Source organism: Saccostrea cucullata, unplaced genomic scaffold (assembly GCF_032062105.1).
Source record: "Saccostrea cucullata isolate Sc308-1 unplaced genomic scaffold, CSIRO_AGI_Scuc_v1 ctg22710, whole genome shotgun sequence".
Classification (NCBI taxonomy): domain Eukaryota; kingdom Metazoa; phylum Mollusca; class Bivalvia; order Ostreida; family Ostreidae; genus Saccostrea; species Saccostrea cuccullata.
The window spans coordinates 1-15,601 of NW_026921413.1; the positions used below are offsets into that span (position 1 = coordinate 1).

Consider the following 15,601-nt stretch of genomic DNA (forward strand, 5'->3'; position numbering starts at 1 on the left):
TTTTCCTCATCACAGTCATAGAACTCATCCTCGTCTGTATCGTAGTATCGTTGTGTGGATGGTTTTCTCACAGCTATAGATTGCTCTAGTTCGTGATGTTCTGTGGCCAAAGCATGAAGGGCCTCCTGAAGAACACGAGATTTCTCCATTTCCTCCTTCAACTGGAGGGCTCTAACCTAAATTCAAGCAAAGTTTCCTTAGATATAGAACTCTGAAACAAGATGTTAATTAAAGTACAAATTTTCAAGGATATCAGCATATCATTTACTATTGGACAAAGTAAGAGATAGTGTACAAATGCACAGCCAACTCTGGCCAATATTCACCAATTAACCCTGTAATATATATATTTTTTTGCGATTCAATAGTTTTACTGCGTATGTAACCTGCTTTATCAATATTTTTTCAATATTGCTTGAGTAATTAAGAGGAGATGCTTGTCAGTATCACGAGTTTCTCTCATCTATAATAATGACCAGCCTGGAACACTTGTCTGAACCTTGGCCTCACATTACAGTTTGTTGAGGACTCTACAATGGGCTTGCCTTTCATGCTCCATCAATACCATTTTGGTGAAGTCAATTTATCATTAAAGGGCTATATGTGTACAAAGACACAAATCAGAGCATTGAAGACGCTACAGATCCTAACCTCCTCCTGTTGTTGAAATAGAGTCAGACACTGGCTAAAAGTGATGTTCATCTCTCCAGCCATCTGAGAAATCTTCTGTATCTGTTGTAACGCCACTGTCGAGCCTCCTGAAACATTAAAATAAAGCATTGAAACACTTCTGATAACCAGAAATGTGAGCCATCTTCACACACAAGTTTACACAGGTGTATACAGGGATCTGTAACAGGGTCCTTCAAAAAGTAACCCAATCAAACCTTGTTATCTTAAACTCAATGGCACTGATTAAACTATAAGACAACCAAGGACAAGAGGCCTACGGGCTACATCACAGGAAAAAGCACAAATTAGTTCTGTATTCAAAAATTACCAAAGGGAAGGGATTTGAACATTAAACCACCTAAGGATGCTTCCATATAAATATCACAATAGCTTTGCTGTTCTTTAATAGAAGATTTTTAAAATATTTTTTCCTTATTATTCCTTGTAAAACTTTGATACCCCATTGTGGCCCCTTCCTACCACTGGGATCATGATTTGAACAAACTTGAATATACACTACATAATAATGCTTCCCTATCAAAATGATTAACATGGATTTTCTGTTCTTGAGAAAAAGATTTTTTCCTACATGTATGTCAAAATTTGTTCCCCCATTGTGAACATACCAAACCCCAGGAGTCATAATTTGATTTTTTGTCAACCTTAGTATTTTATTTTTTAGCATTGGACAATCAACTACCTTTCACTATTTAATTCTAACCATATTCTTTAACCAACATGTATATTTATAACATAAATATCAACAGGGCAATAAACTAGCTTGTTTTGAAATTTCTGCTGTCCCTTCAAAAAAATCAATTTTAAAAACTCAATGTTTGCTAAATATATGCCAAATTTCATGCAAATTGGTTGTAAATTTTCAAGTATACCACAGACGATTTAGTTAATATTCCAAAGCAAATCAGCACTGAGATTACTACTTGCTTAGGCAAGTCAGCAAACAAACTAGACATATTTCAAGATCAACACTTAAATTCATAAGAACATTACCAAGCCACTATAACTTATACTGTGAATCTGATGTAATAATTTTCTAACATCCCAGCAAGTTGAATTGAATACAAGTGATATATAGTGACAAGTTCCCTCTTAACCTGGGTTAGTCACCGCACTGGTCAGCTCCATCATCTCTTTTTCCAGAAGTTTCTGCTGTGCCTGGGCAGTCTGTGCGATTAAAAAAAACAACATAAGAAGTCAACAACCTCACAAAGAATGGGAGATAAATTCTGTAGGGAAATTCAGTGTTTACTTTAAGTGTGTCTTGTAGTGACCCCAGGGACAAAATCTCCTCCTCCTCATCCGACTGGGTCACACCCTGGTGGGTGTAATGGGAGCTGTAATTTATGTGATCCTTCAATGCATTTAACCATTTCTAAAAAAAAGAAACATGAATACTTAAAAAATACAAGGCTCAACTCAACAAAGGTGGTTATTTCGTAAGATATACTCAGTAGTCTCAAACTAAACAAACACTCTGGTAGTATGCATCCTTGAGAGGAACATTCATGCAAGTTTGATCTGGGTAGCATTTTTTAGGTACTTAAAATGCACTTGCTTCTAAAAGCTTTTCGTTCAATCATCCAGAAAATGAGAATGAAGATTCGGCATTTGAACTCAGAGGATAAATTCTTACATACATTATCTATGCAAGTTTAGTCACCATATATCTAACAATAATGAAACATTTGTAACATATCTCTTCTGAAAATGAAGATCAATTCCAGAATTCAGAGTATTAAGTTTGGTGTAAGTCATGTGAGCCTTTAATATTCACTATCTTATAAGGGCGAAACGATTACACGTGTAAATGGCGACGTTTCGATTAAATGCTCTAAACGTTTACAAATTGAGTAAACGTTTACACGAAGGTTAATATCAATGTCTAATTGTCTATCAGAAAAAAACCTTCCATCCAAACAAGTTGTTTTATTTCATATTTACTAAAGAAAACATACTCTGTGTCTGTTACAAACATTTTTTTCTGTTATAATACCGGAAACGTAATATTAAAGTAAACTATCTAGAAACCAATATGGTCTAACATATTTAATTCCGATTTCCAAGTAGTGAAAACTAGCAATGTATTATTTTATTTTTCCAATTATATGTTCTAAAATAAATAACCTTTGTTGTTGCTTTTTATTGATAAGAAAATAAAAAAGTATCATGCTTATAATGGTATAATGTTGAACATAGAGCTTGAACGTAAACCGGAACCCTCAATGTTATCGTATTATATTTTTATATTATTATCTTGTTTCAGTTTTTGACACTTCCCGCTACTCTTTTGTCTGAAAAACCAACAAATAAACAGTAATGACAACTCATACTTTCATTATAGTGAAAGAATGGTTTATTAAATTAGTGTTTCATGAGTAAGTAGCCATAAAAATTCATCACATAAAAATCTCCCGTTTAAACGGTACCGTTTCGTTTTTTGCTGCTCGTTTAAACGTTTACAAAATTCAGCAAACGTTTCACCCTTACTATCTTAAAGGCAATCATTACTTATATCAGTATTGATGATCTGGCTATTGAGAATACATTACCAAAACTTGTAGTGAATCTTCATGGCCAGTAGTGCTGTCTGAGAGAGGGTAATACCTACATCATAACTTGTAGTTATTTTTCCTTTCTCTTTGTTTTTCATTACAATCATGACCCCTCACCTGTCGTGCAATTTCTTGTTCTCCCTCCCCTGTGCTAAACGTGTGTTGGATACCATCAGAATACTTCAGGATGAACTCACAATTGTTGTTTTCTGACTTCTTTGGCAACTATAAAAACAAACAAAATTTGGAGGTATAGGAAATATTCATTTAAAAAGTCAATATTCTGTATATTCTTTGAATGGTGACAATTATGACTTATTTCATTACAAATAGATATTTGTGATCTTCAATATACAAATTACTTAAATGTGAAAGCATTGTGTGTAAAAGTTGACATTATATTTCCAGTATAAAGTAATTGAATCTACAGTGTACCAAATATAGTAATTGTATCTACCAGAATAAAGTAATTGTATCTACCAATATAAAGTAATTGTAATTGTATTTACCAATATAAAGTAGCTGTATCTACATGTATCTACCAGATTACATAATAAACTGATAAAGTTATTATATCTACAAGTATTACAGTATAAAGTAATTATATTTACCAGTATTATAGTTCCATCCAAGTATCTCATTCCTTTTCTTCTGGTCCCTGTGCTGGCATCCCCTCTAGAATAGCAGAAATTAACAGTATATATGTATATTTATATAACAACAGGCCCATGTTCCATATCCTTACATCTGTTACTTTAGCCATGTTGTTCTTTGCCAGATTTCCCTTCTTCCAATACCTATTGTGATTCCATTGTACCCCCAGGGATCATGATTTGGACAATATGGAATCTACACTACCCCAGAATGCTTCCACATTATTTTCATCTTTTCTGGCCAAGTGTTTCTTGAGAAGAAGATATTTAAAGTTTTTCCCTGTATATTTATTTTTAAAACTTGAATTTCCAATTGTGGCCCAGCCCTACCCACAGGGGTCATGATTTGAACAATTTAGAATCTACACTACCCCAGAAAGTTTCCGTATAAGTTTCAACTTTTCTGGTACAGTGGTTCTTGAGATGAAGATTTTTATTCAGATATTTTCCTTTATATTTCAATGTAAAACTTGGATTCCCCATTGTGGCCCCATCCTATCCCCAGGGTCATGATTTTAACAATTAAGAATGTACAATACCCAAGCATGCTTCAACAAAAGTTTAAGCTTTTCTGGTCAAGTGGTTTCACCTTTAACCTTATCCATAATTTTTGAGTATGTGGACTTTGACTTTTTCCAAAAATGTCTGAACATTAACCAGACCTATAACTTTTAAATAGTTGATGCTAGGGCTTTCATATTTCACATAATCACTGTGACAAGATCATTCAATGGGAATAAAAACTTTTGACCATGACCTTCTAGTTTGGCCCACTTTAAAAAAAACTAAAACTTTGAACATAACATTTAAACTGTTAGTACTAGGATTTTCATACTTTACAGGTGTATTCCTTGTGACAAGACCTTCCTTTGGAAACCATCTATTTTGACCTTTTGACCTTAAAGCTTGCAGTTTAACTTGCACTTGAAAAATTTCAACCCTCGCCATAAGCTGCCATACGGGGGTATCAGTGTTTAACAAACACATCTTGTTACTACATGGAATTTCATAATTAAGAAAAGATGATTTTTATTGAAGAATACAGGGCAAGATTTGTATTGAAACCATACCTTGTTCTTTATTAATCATGGCACAAACTGTTCAAAAGTTATGGCAGAGGTTAAAGTTTTTCAAAAATAGGTCAAACTCCAAGGTCAAGGTCAAACGGTTAAAATTTTTGGTATCCAAAGGAAGGTTGACAACTTATCACAAGAAATACACCGAGTGTGAATCTATATATGTTATCAAATTTTTTGCAAACAAACAGACAAACAAACAGCTAGACAAACAAACGGACAGGGCAAAAACTATGGAACCCCAAATCTTCAATTATGGGGGCTTAATTATATAAATCACTGAGAAGAGGCTCATGAGTAACAAAGCTTACCTAAGTTAAAAAGGCCCTTCTTGTTTTTCTTGATTAGTAGTAGCTAAGAATATTGCTACCAAAAATTTGTTACGGACAGACACACAACTAGACAAACGGACAGACACACAAGGGTAAAACAGTATACCCCCTCTTCTTCAGAGTAGGGGTATAATGAGTCACCTGAGTGAGTGAGGTGACCTTAACCTTTAGTATAAGATGTACCTGCTCCTGAAGTAAGACAGTACTCCTCTTTCCAAAACCACAAAGACTGGCCTGAATCCAAGAAATCTTGATTTCTGTAAGAAATATATTAAAATTAAATTCAGAAATGTACCTTCATATAAAAAAAAGCAAGGGGCCCAAGGACCTTTAAAAATCACCCATGTATAGTTTAACTTTGTTAAAGGTTTCACATTAATATATAATAAATGAAAATAAACTGAAAGATGAATATACATTTCCTTTAAACAAGAGACAAAGGATAATAAAGGATTAATAGTCTATAGTATTGTTTTTATAACAAACTCTGATCTTGCCTATATTAGCCAGCAGGAATACACTTCCTTTAGCCACTACCAACATGAAAACTTACCTGAGGTCCAGGGGACTTAACTGTTATCTGAGGTTAAACAATTGTTGGATTTTTATTCATCTATTACTTATAAATTTCTGACCTTGACCTTTCACAATTTTTACATGAACATTTGAAAGTCATAAAGAGTTATAATGTAAATCTTCATAAAAAAGCTCACATTCATTTAGATTAAGGGACTCCGACCCTCAGCCAGGAAGGACAACTCTTTAATTTATAATTTAATTCAAAAAGTCTTTAAATGAAGCTTGAAAATTAAATATTTTCATCCAACAATTTTCATTATATGCCTCTCAAAGTGCTTTTTATCAGAAAATATCTTTTATAGGTCATAATGAGGTGAGATATAAAATTCTATATTGCAAAAAAGCTTAATGGCTTTTTATGCTGTTATTTGAAAACAAAAACAAAAAGTGTTACATAAAAACGAATGATGAAATTCTGACCTTGACCTTTGACTTTCAAAATAAAAAGTGTCTTTCTCAGGCCATAGGGAGTTGTGATAATTAATTTTTAAGAAATCATACAGAAAAGAATGTGTTTCACTCAACCAGTATGTATGAAATTTTTGACCTCAAAATAAAAATGGAATCTTTTTTAAAAAAGCCATCTTTTTTAAGCCAAAGGTATATTTACAAGGATATATATTTCATTGCAAAAGCTCAATGATTTTTTACATGTTACACACAGAAAAAAAATGAAGACGGACAGACTATTGGACCCAAATTAATATCCCTATTTTCAGTAAGAGTAGGGGATGAAAGGGGACTGCTGACCACAGTATTGGGAATTCATCCTTTGAAGTTTTCTATGTCAGGATGTTTTCACTTATTTCATCTTTTCTAAGCAAGTGAAGGCAATTAGTTCTTGAAGAGACTTTTATCTGACCCTAAGAAACTTTCATTATTTTTTAGTGGTATCTCCTCTTGGTAGAATGCATGGCCTTTTATTTGAACAAAGGATGATTGCTCTTAACACTGTGTTTTGGGTCTTTTTTGGTCACTTCTGTTGCTTATAAATCTAAACCTTATTTCACTTTAATATATTAACTACAGAAATCTGTCAATCTGACACCCAATATTTAAAAATGTTAAAAATAATTTTAGACTGTAATACAAAAATTAATTTCATGTATTTTTAGTACATACTTATAGTTTTCCAAATGTAGAGAATTTACACTCACCTGCCCTTGATTGAACATTATGTATGTATGAGAGGTGGAGTTAACATCATTAGAATAGATCTAATTCATATTACATGTATATGAATAACAATGACATGTATTAAAAATATGAGATCACTATTTTCCAACTCCCCTTCAAGTACATTTATTTAGGCCAAAAAAAATTATAGTCTTGTTTCCTGCTACCTGCCAGAAAAAAATAGGGTAAGTAGGTAGGAAAATTATTTTATTTTTTAATTTTATTTTATTTTTTCCAATGGTATTTTTTTTGGATATGAACTACTACAAAACCAAATTGAACATGTCATAGCTTAGATAGCTAAGGTCAATATCATCTTTCAAAATGAAATTCCATGTCTTTTGATGCACAACTCAAGTGGAATTTTACGAAAGTAATATTTCATGAAATATTTCATGAAATACAACTTGAGAATATATATATTTTTTCACTTTTGAAACATGAAATTCCTAAAATTTTGAATTTTTACCCCAAAAGCTAAAAAAAAACTTTAGGGTCCGGTGCAAAAAAATAGGGTAGGTCGGGTAGCAGGAAACAAGACTTTTTTATTTTGGCCTTATTTAAAAAGATTTACACCATATGAGTCCATACATGTAAGTAAAGAATATTTTAAATCAATGGCTTTTTAACACGTTTGAGCACAGTGTCCTAGTTAGCACAAAACAAGTCATGTGAGGGGATTTAGTATTCACAAAATTACCTACAGAAAGATATCACGTGGTGAATTATAATACAGGTGACTCTCGATGGCTCGAACTCCGATCTCTCGAAGTTCTCGATCTCTCGAAGTGAACTTCCGGTCCCGTTTTTTCCCTCTATTTAACTAAGCAAATTTACTCCTGATCTCTCGAACTTCTATCTCTCGAAGCTCTCTATCTCTCGAACCAAAACCCGGGTCCCGTTACACATATTTCATTGAATTTTACACTCTATCTCTCGAAGTTTTGATTGCGCGTGTATACAAGCCAATCAAGCGTAAAATTGATGCAGCCTGGACTTACCTGGAAAACAGTGAACGCCTAGGGCTCTCATGGGGGTGTGAATTGGGTGTTTACATAGATAACACTACACCCGTGGGGCGTTCGCGCGTTGATATAATTAATTAGTTATTATTGGTAAATTATAAACGAAGATAAACAACTTATTTTGACTTGAAACCTAGACGATAATTTAAAAAAAAAATAATTTATAGATATTCGTTTCAATGAGTTCCCATAGACTATAAACTTTTATTAGAGTCTACAAAATCCCTGTATGGCAAATATTGCAAAAGGAATTCATTTCTCAAGAACTTAATACCGATAAAGAAAAATCTGGTGAACAAAGTGATAGGTGAAGGACCCGATCAAGCCGCGGAATAGCCAAACCGACAATTGCTTTTCGGGTTTCATGTAAATTATGAAATAAGAACAAATGAATATTGAAACCTTTAGAATTTGATTTATTTATTCGAAATACGATCATTGTTGTTGATATCAAGTGAATTACCTGTAAAATACGATTGAAAACGTGCAAAGACTTTATTTACATATACTTCCGGTATCTATAATAGAAGAACATCGAGGATCGAAACTGAAAATTGAAAATTCCGGATTTTATTTACTTTCTATCTCTCGAACCCTTCGATCTCTCGAACTTTTCTTACGGTCCCTTGAACTTCGAGAGATCGAGAGTCACCTGTATTCTGAATCAACATGTCAAAGCCCTTGGTTACAACAAATAGAGCAAGTGTAAGAAGAAGCAGTTTTTTCTCTTTTAAACAATGAGTGCATGTTTGTTTATTAATCTCCTTTTACTCCTTCACCAAAGGATGATGCTTTGTGGCAAACTTGGTTGAAATTGACCAGTGTTTCTGGAGAAGACGATAATCTGACCATTATGATGACAATGATGTAAAAGATGATGACAGACACCAAACAAAGTTTGATCAGAAAAACATGCTTGACTTTATCCTCTGGTCAGCTAAAAAGTATGTTTCTAAAGGTAAAGCTGGGGATAGGTATAAGACCACCTACCTTAAAGAGAACCCCCTCACACCTGTGGGGGTGAAGACTGAATTCTTTTATTGGTCTCACTCCTAGAATCTGTTTCATTTCATTATTGCGAGCAAAATCAATAGGAGTTTTATCTGTGAAATTGATATAAAATACATTTCTAATGCTTATTATACACTCATTGTCAGGAATCAATTGTTTCTTATTATATTTCAATTCTCTCTACATAGCTTGTTTTGGCAAGATTAATATTTTGGTAGTGTTTTTGTGGTGATTCATTAATTTGGCAAAAATTATTTAATTTGTAAAGGTTTAAGTTTAACTTTATAACTTCATAGATATATACTGAATCATGAAGATAATTCACAAACATCACAGACCTTTGTTTAAAGTTTAGATAAGTTGTCATGAAATCACGATTAAAAATATCCATTTTTAAGGACAAATCGATACATTTGTGTCTTGCTTAAATATCCACTCATGCGCTATATTTTTCTGATTTTCTCACCTTTTTCATTTTTGAGGTCTGCAGCTAGCCCACTTTGAATCAATAACACTGCAATCTCCTTTTGATTAGCCTGGGCAGCAATATGGAGAGCAGAATTTCCATATGCATCTCTACAGCCCAGATTGGGTCTCTTCTCTTGTTTTTGTAACTGGCAGGAAGAAAACCAAAGCCCATGACAAAACTGTAGCTCTAATACATCCTAGAGTATCCTAGCTACAGAGTCCATGATTTGTATTGTCTGATTCTACACCATGAAAATGCTAACAATTATTAACTAAGATAGCTGATTATGTCTCAGCTATTAGTGAAGCGAAGTTTTTAGATTTTTCTACACATTTTTGAAAGAAAAAAAAATTTAATACCAATTTTGCTTCCACATCTTTCACCTAAGGAACTTTAAAAAGAACTAGCTTGCATATCAAAATGACCATTATGGAACTCCTTTTCTTGATATGGTAAGAATATATTTTTAAGACTTCATTTTCCTATATAGAACTTTAGTGCAGACTAAACTTGGTTTAAAGGCAATGAACTAAACAAATTAAAAGAAATCACTCAAATTTTGCCCTTTATATTTAAGAAGAAAGTTACAATGACTAACAGACAGACAGACCTAGACACAATACCATCAGGAAAGCTCACTTCAGTTTCTGTGAACTAATAACTGGCTGGTAACTATTTACAGATAGCTAGACAGACAGATTAATGTTGGACACTTTCCTATAACAATACTGACTCAATGCTTATAGCAACAAAATCCCCTCATTTTACCATATCCTGAATTAGGTCCAGTTTTCCTTCTCTGACTGAGGACAGGAAGATCTGTTCTCTCTTTTTGTTGTCATGGTCCTCTGCAGCTGAAAGGGAAAGAAGCATTAGTCTGAATGTGGTTAAAAACAACATGAAAACTTCATCCAATATACTACATGTACCATATAATGAAGGTAAGAAGTTTAACCAGTGTTACTTACCCAGAATAAGTTCACTGATTTCTCTTGTTTTGGCAAAAAGTCTGGGAGTTTGTCCTTCTGAGTTTATCAGTGTAACATCAGCACCAGAGTCCAGAAGCACCCGCACAACATCCTACATATACAATAAGGCCTGAACTCTGGGCATTGTTAAGTAACTAAAATTTCATATGAATGTGCTTTTCAGATTGGCAGTATATTAACTTGATAGATATAATACCAGTCTGCCAGTGTAAGCTGCCTTGTGAAGAGCTGTGTCTCCATTGGGGTTTGTAACATCAATCCCAGCACCATTCTGCAACAATATATAGCTGACTTAGCATATACATAGGTGAAATAAAATGAAATTGTTTCTTATTAGTAATTTTTATTTGTCGAACACATTTTACTTATAGAGATCCTCTCGCCATTTTTTTTTATTACCTACATGTAGCATGGATTTAATACAACAATTAAAGTCATTACTAACACCTTAGTCTGTGACAGTACATTGCTTTGTTTATAGCCTGGGAAACATAATGATTGGAAATCAGTTCATGCTAGACATTGGTAAGATTGGATGGTGACAATCTAAAATGCTCCTGCTTTAAGCAAATGCCATTGTGAAAGACTCTAAATCCAAGGACACTCGTTTGGTGAAAGTTGGACCAGAAGGAACTAAAGGCAAAAAATATGCTATAATATGATATACAGAAAACAATTTTAATAAAATTTGCTAATTTTGAAAACTTTCATAGAAACTTGGTTTTATAAGGACATTGTATACCCTCTACCCTAGCATTGGCGTCAGAAGCAAATTGAAAGTGGGGGGGGGGGGGGGCTAAGTGTGGCCCCGCCCAACCCCCGGGGGGGTATGATTTGAACAATTTAGAATCTGCACTACCCCAGGATGCTTCCATGTAAGTTTCAGCTTCTCTGGCCCAGCGGTTCTTGAGAAGAAGATTTTTAAAGATTTTTCCTATATATTTCTATGTAAAAAAAAAAAAAAAAAGGAAATGTGCATTTTCTGGGGGGGGGGGGGGGGGTAGGCTTCCATGTAAGTTTCAGCTTTTCTGGCCCAGTACCAAAATGTTTCCTAACACCACCACTTTCCGCATTTTTAATATATACTAAGACCTATCTGTTGAAAGTGGGGGGGCTAAACCTACGAAGATATGTTCAATGTCTATACTAAGTATATATTGGGAAAAAAAGTGGGGGGGGGGGGGGGGGGGGGGGGGGGGGGGCCCCCCCCCCCCCCGGGGGTGTGAAACATGAGGGGAGAGGGGGGGGGGGGGGGGGGGGGGGGCTACCAAAATGTTTCCTAACACCACCACTTTCCGCATTTTTAATACATGTATATACTAAGACCTATCTGTTGAAAGTGGGGGGGCTAAACCTAAGAAGATATGTTCCCTAAGTATATAATGGGAAAAAAAGTGGGGGGGCTAAGCCCCCCCCCCCATTGCCTCCCGTTTCCGATGCCTATGCCTAGAGCACTCATTGAGTAGAGACAATGTGCTTTAAACAAGGACTTTACACAGCGATTTCACTGCATACCATCTATGATGCATGGGTAATCTAAAGGTGAAGTTTGAGCCTGACCGGGACAGTTGAAAATGAAATATGCTCAGGACATGAAATCAGATGGACAGACTGCTCACTAAAGGGTACCAAGAGAGCAGAGTTCTTATGATTAATATAAGAGGTTCATGGGCCACAATGCTCACCCATTAGAAACTGAGTAACTAAGGACCTTCTTGTTTGTCATCAGATGAGATGCAATTTATGGTGCAAGATTTTCTGTGCATTGTTGAAGAAAATTTCCCCATTTTCCAGCAAAGATCAACCAACTTCCTTTCACTCCCAAATTCTAGACACATTTTAAGCAACCTATATATTTTATCCACCTCCGAACCCCTTATAGTTGTCTCTACAGACCAATAAACTCATCCGACAAAAACGTTGAAACACCTTATTTGCATTATGGGATCTGTAGTGTTATAATCATATAAAACCATATCACTACAGATCTTTATATACAGGGCTCAACATTAACGCTTGTCCGGTACCGGTGAAAGAAAATTACGGATAAGTGAATATTGTGGGGCACTTGTCCAATTGGACAAGTGAACATTTTATATGTTGTTGTCAGGACAGAAAGCCTAAATAAAATTTCTTTTAATATTTTTGTTCTTTTTATCAATATTATCACAAATCAATCAAAATTTATTGAAAAATTTTTTGACAAGTGAAGCTGAAGTTCAGAAAAGTAAATGTTTAAAGGTCATAGGAAACGATTCTTCACACCATAATTTCACTTTTTAAACCCAAAGCTACATATGAAAGAATGTTAAATTACGAGTAGTGATATTTTCTGGCCTTTGTTCTGCTGTAAAATAAAGATAAAAAGTGTTCCACTTGTTTCTTTTATTACCCGCTTATCGTTCTTGATTTTGTGGTTTTATGACGTCACAAAAGCCCACTGATGCAAAAGGATCATTGGACATAATGTAAATCTACTCTATTTTATCAAGTTAGTTATATTTTATTTTTTGTGAATATAAATGCGTGTCTGTGTTCAGATGGTGGGGGAGGGGGCTTTTGTGGCTTTAGTGCCGACAATGATGTGCTAATTCATGAATATTGCTAATAAATAATTTATATATAATATATATTGGCTGTAAGTATGTAGGGCTAATTCATGAGTACTCCAACAAATCAATACCTGGTCCCATGCAGTGATTGCTCTAAATTTTGAATACACTAAGTTATGTTCACGTGTACTGTATAAGAAGGTAACAAACAGGACTCAAGCTCCGAAGTCCATTCAAACAATCAATATCAGTAGCAGAGCAAGTATGGACCTCTAAATCACCAGGTGCATTAAACAAAAAATAATAATAAAATGTATATAGATGTTATGCCTACCTCCAATAAAATTTTCACCACATTCTTATGTCCAAAGTAGGCAGCCAGATGAAGAGATGTCCAACCCCTGTTAAACTTCTGATTGCCTAAAATATATTTATAATTTATATTACACTTTCATGTAAATAATTTGAATCTGATGCCCTGTTCACGAGGAGAGTTTAATTCGCATTAAATTAATGTGAAGTAAACTAATGCGAAGTAAACTAATATGAGAATTAAAATTTAATGTCTCTTCAAAAAGACTATTCAGTAAGGCTATTATGACCTCATTTGTAAATCACGTCATGTATGCAGAGCCATCCATTTGATATAATAATCATATTGGCTATAGGTATACATTTAGTGATTACCATAATTTTTAGGGATGGGTATAAAAATTTTTCCGATATATGATTTTTGAACCAATTTTTACAAAATTTTAAAAGCAAAATTTAGCTTTTTTGAAATTTTTATGTACATAAAATTAATCATGTTTGGATATCCACCTTTTACAACATTTTTTAGACTTTCTATGATTGTAATTTGAAAGTAACAAATAAATGAATAACCAACATGTGTCCAAAAAATCGCGATATGATAAAATCGATCCCTAATGATTTTTGAACCAAATAAAGCAGGATACCTATAAGTCTGGCCTTATGCATGCATCAAAATTTAATTCGAATTAGCTTCGCTTAGCGTTCACATGGAGCTAATGCGAAGTAATTTATTACGCATAAAATAAATTTGAATTAAACTAATTCGCAATCAAATTCTCCATGTGAATGCTAAGCGAAGCTAATTAGCAGTAACTTTACGTTAAATTCGAATTAAACTCTGTGTGTGAACAGAGCATGATTCATCTCAACCTCAGCTTTGCTTCATTTGAAAATGGTTTTCTTGAGGTGAAAGTTTTCAATGTTACACTCAACTACAGTACTGTACATGCAATATTTATAAAATGATATGCCATATTTACTTTTAGCTTAAATTGTTGAAATGCTAAAACAAGTTCACTAACTGATTGCAAAATAGTCCCTCATAATAAATATAGTTATACACAATCCCTATAAATTCACAGTATATCTAAATAAACAAACCTTTACAATTAACATCCAGGCTTATCTCTCCAAGTTTGGATCTGCTGATCAAATCCCTGACCACTTCTACTTGGCCATTCCTGGAAGCCGTCAGGAGTCGCTCATTGGCATCAACCGTGTCCTCCTCCTCGCTACTCTCTGTGGCACTCTTGAAATTGTCCTGATCTGACGCCAAGCTCACGTCCATTTCAGACAGTCCTTTGATCCTGTTGATGTTAGTTCGTTACTCAGCTGTTACTGTCATTGGAAAGACGTCATGTGACCAAGGATTTATGTAATATGGAAGCTGAATGAAAACACATATAACATAAATGTCAAGTGAACATGTTAAAAAAGAAAGTTAAATACTATTGTACTTAATGCAAAGGGTTTCCAAAGCCTTGTTTCATTAATATTTCAGTAACACCCGAGCCAAACCGAAAGGGGGTGTAACTCCAAAACAATATTTCTACTTTCACTTTCAAATATGGTTAGTTCGTATCACTAATTTTCCTTTGAGGATGAACATGTACTTATTATTTATTTTTAAAAAATGTATACACGATGCACGTAATTTGAAACTTAATGATTTTGATTTATGAGTAATTAATTCCTTAAGAGAGCAAAATGCAAATCACGACAAGATGACTCAATTTTGATTTACCAGAGACATATAAATGTTTTATATGTCTCTGGATTTACTGAGCCGAGCAATATGTATGAAACATGTAGAACTCCATAACCAACTGATAACAAATAGATAACAATTACACTCTCTAAAATGATTTATGATCAAATAATTTGACATTTAAAAATATATATAAAAACTCCTTAAAAGAGACAAATGAAATCATGATAAGACCAATGATCTTGTGCATGAATCTCCACATAACTTTTCCGACCGTTTTCAATATAAAGAGACAAACCAAAATCATGCAGTCCATTATTTACAAGCACAGTAGACGCGTCCGGAAAACCAATGGAAAGGAATGTTCACTATGTGTAGCGACCATTTCCTGGCAGAGGCTTCAACATTTTCTCAGAAAAGTAATTTTGATTTTATGTTTAATGCATGGATTTGGTGAAGAAAAAGAGTGTT

General features: G+C 34.0%; 1 protein-coding gene across 1 annotated transcript; it reads right to left on the reverse strand.

The window, feature by feature from the left end:
- Nucleotides 1-5: 5 nt before the first annotated feature.
- On the reverse strand, nt 6-14,976 carry LOC134259900 (oxysterol-binding protein-related protein 1-like; the record flags this gene model as incomplete). The annotated part of the gene is made up of 15 exons (XM_062742498.1): nt 14,880-14,976; nt 14,524-14,809; nt 13,442-13,527; nt 10,752-10,826; nt 10,535-10,646; nt 10,335-10,420; nt 9,564-9,711; nt 9,077-9,189; nt 5,490-5,563; nt 3,857-3,920; nt 3,363-3,470; nt 1,943-2,065; nt 1,788-1,857; nt 652-758; nt 6-176 (listed from the first exon to the last, which is right to left on the reverse strand). Coding segments are annotated over exons 2-15 (1,524 nt in total), but the record flags the coding sequence as incomplete, so codon positions are not given.
- Nucleotides 14,977-15,601: the final 625 nt, after the last annotated feature.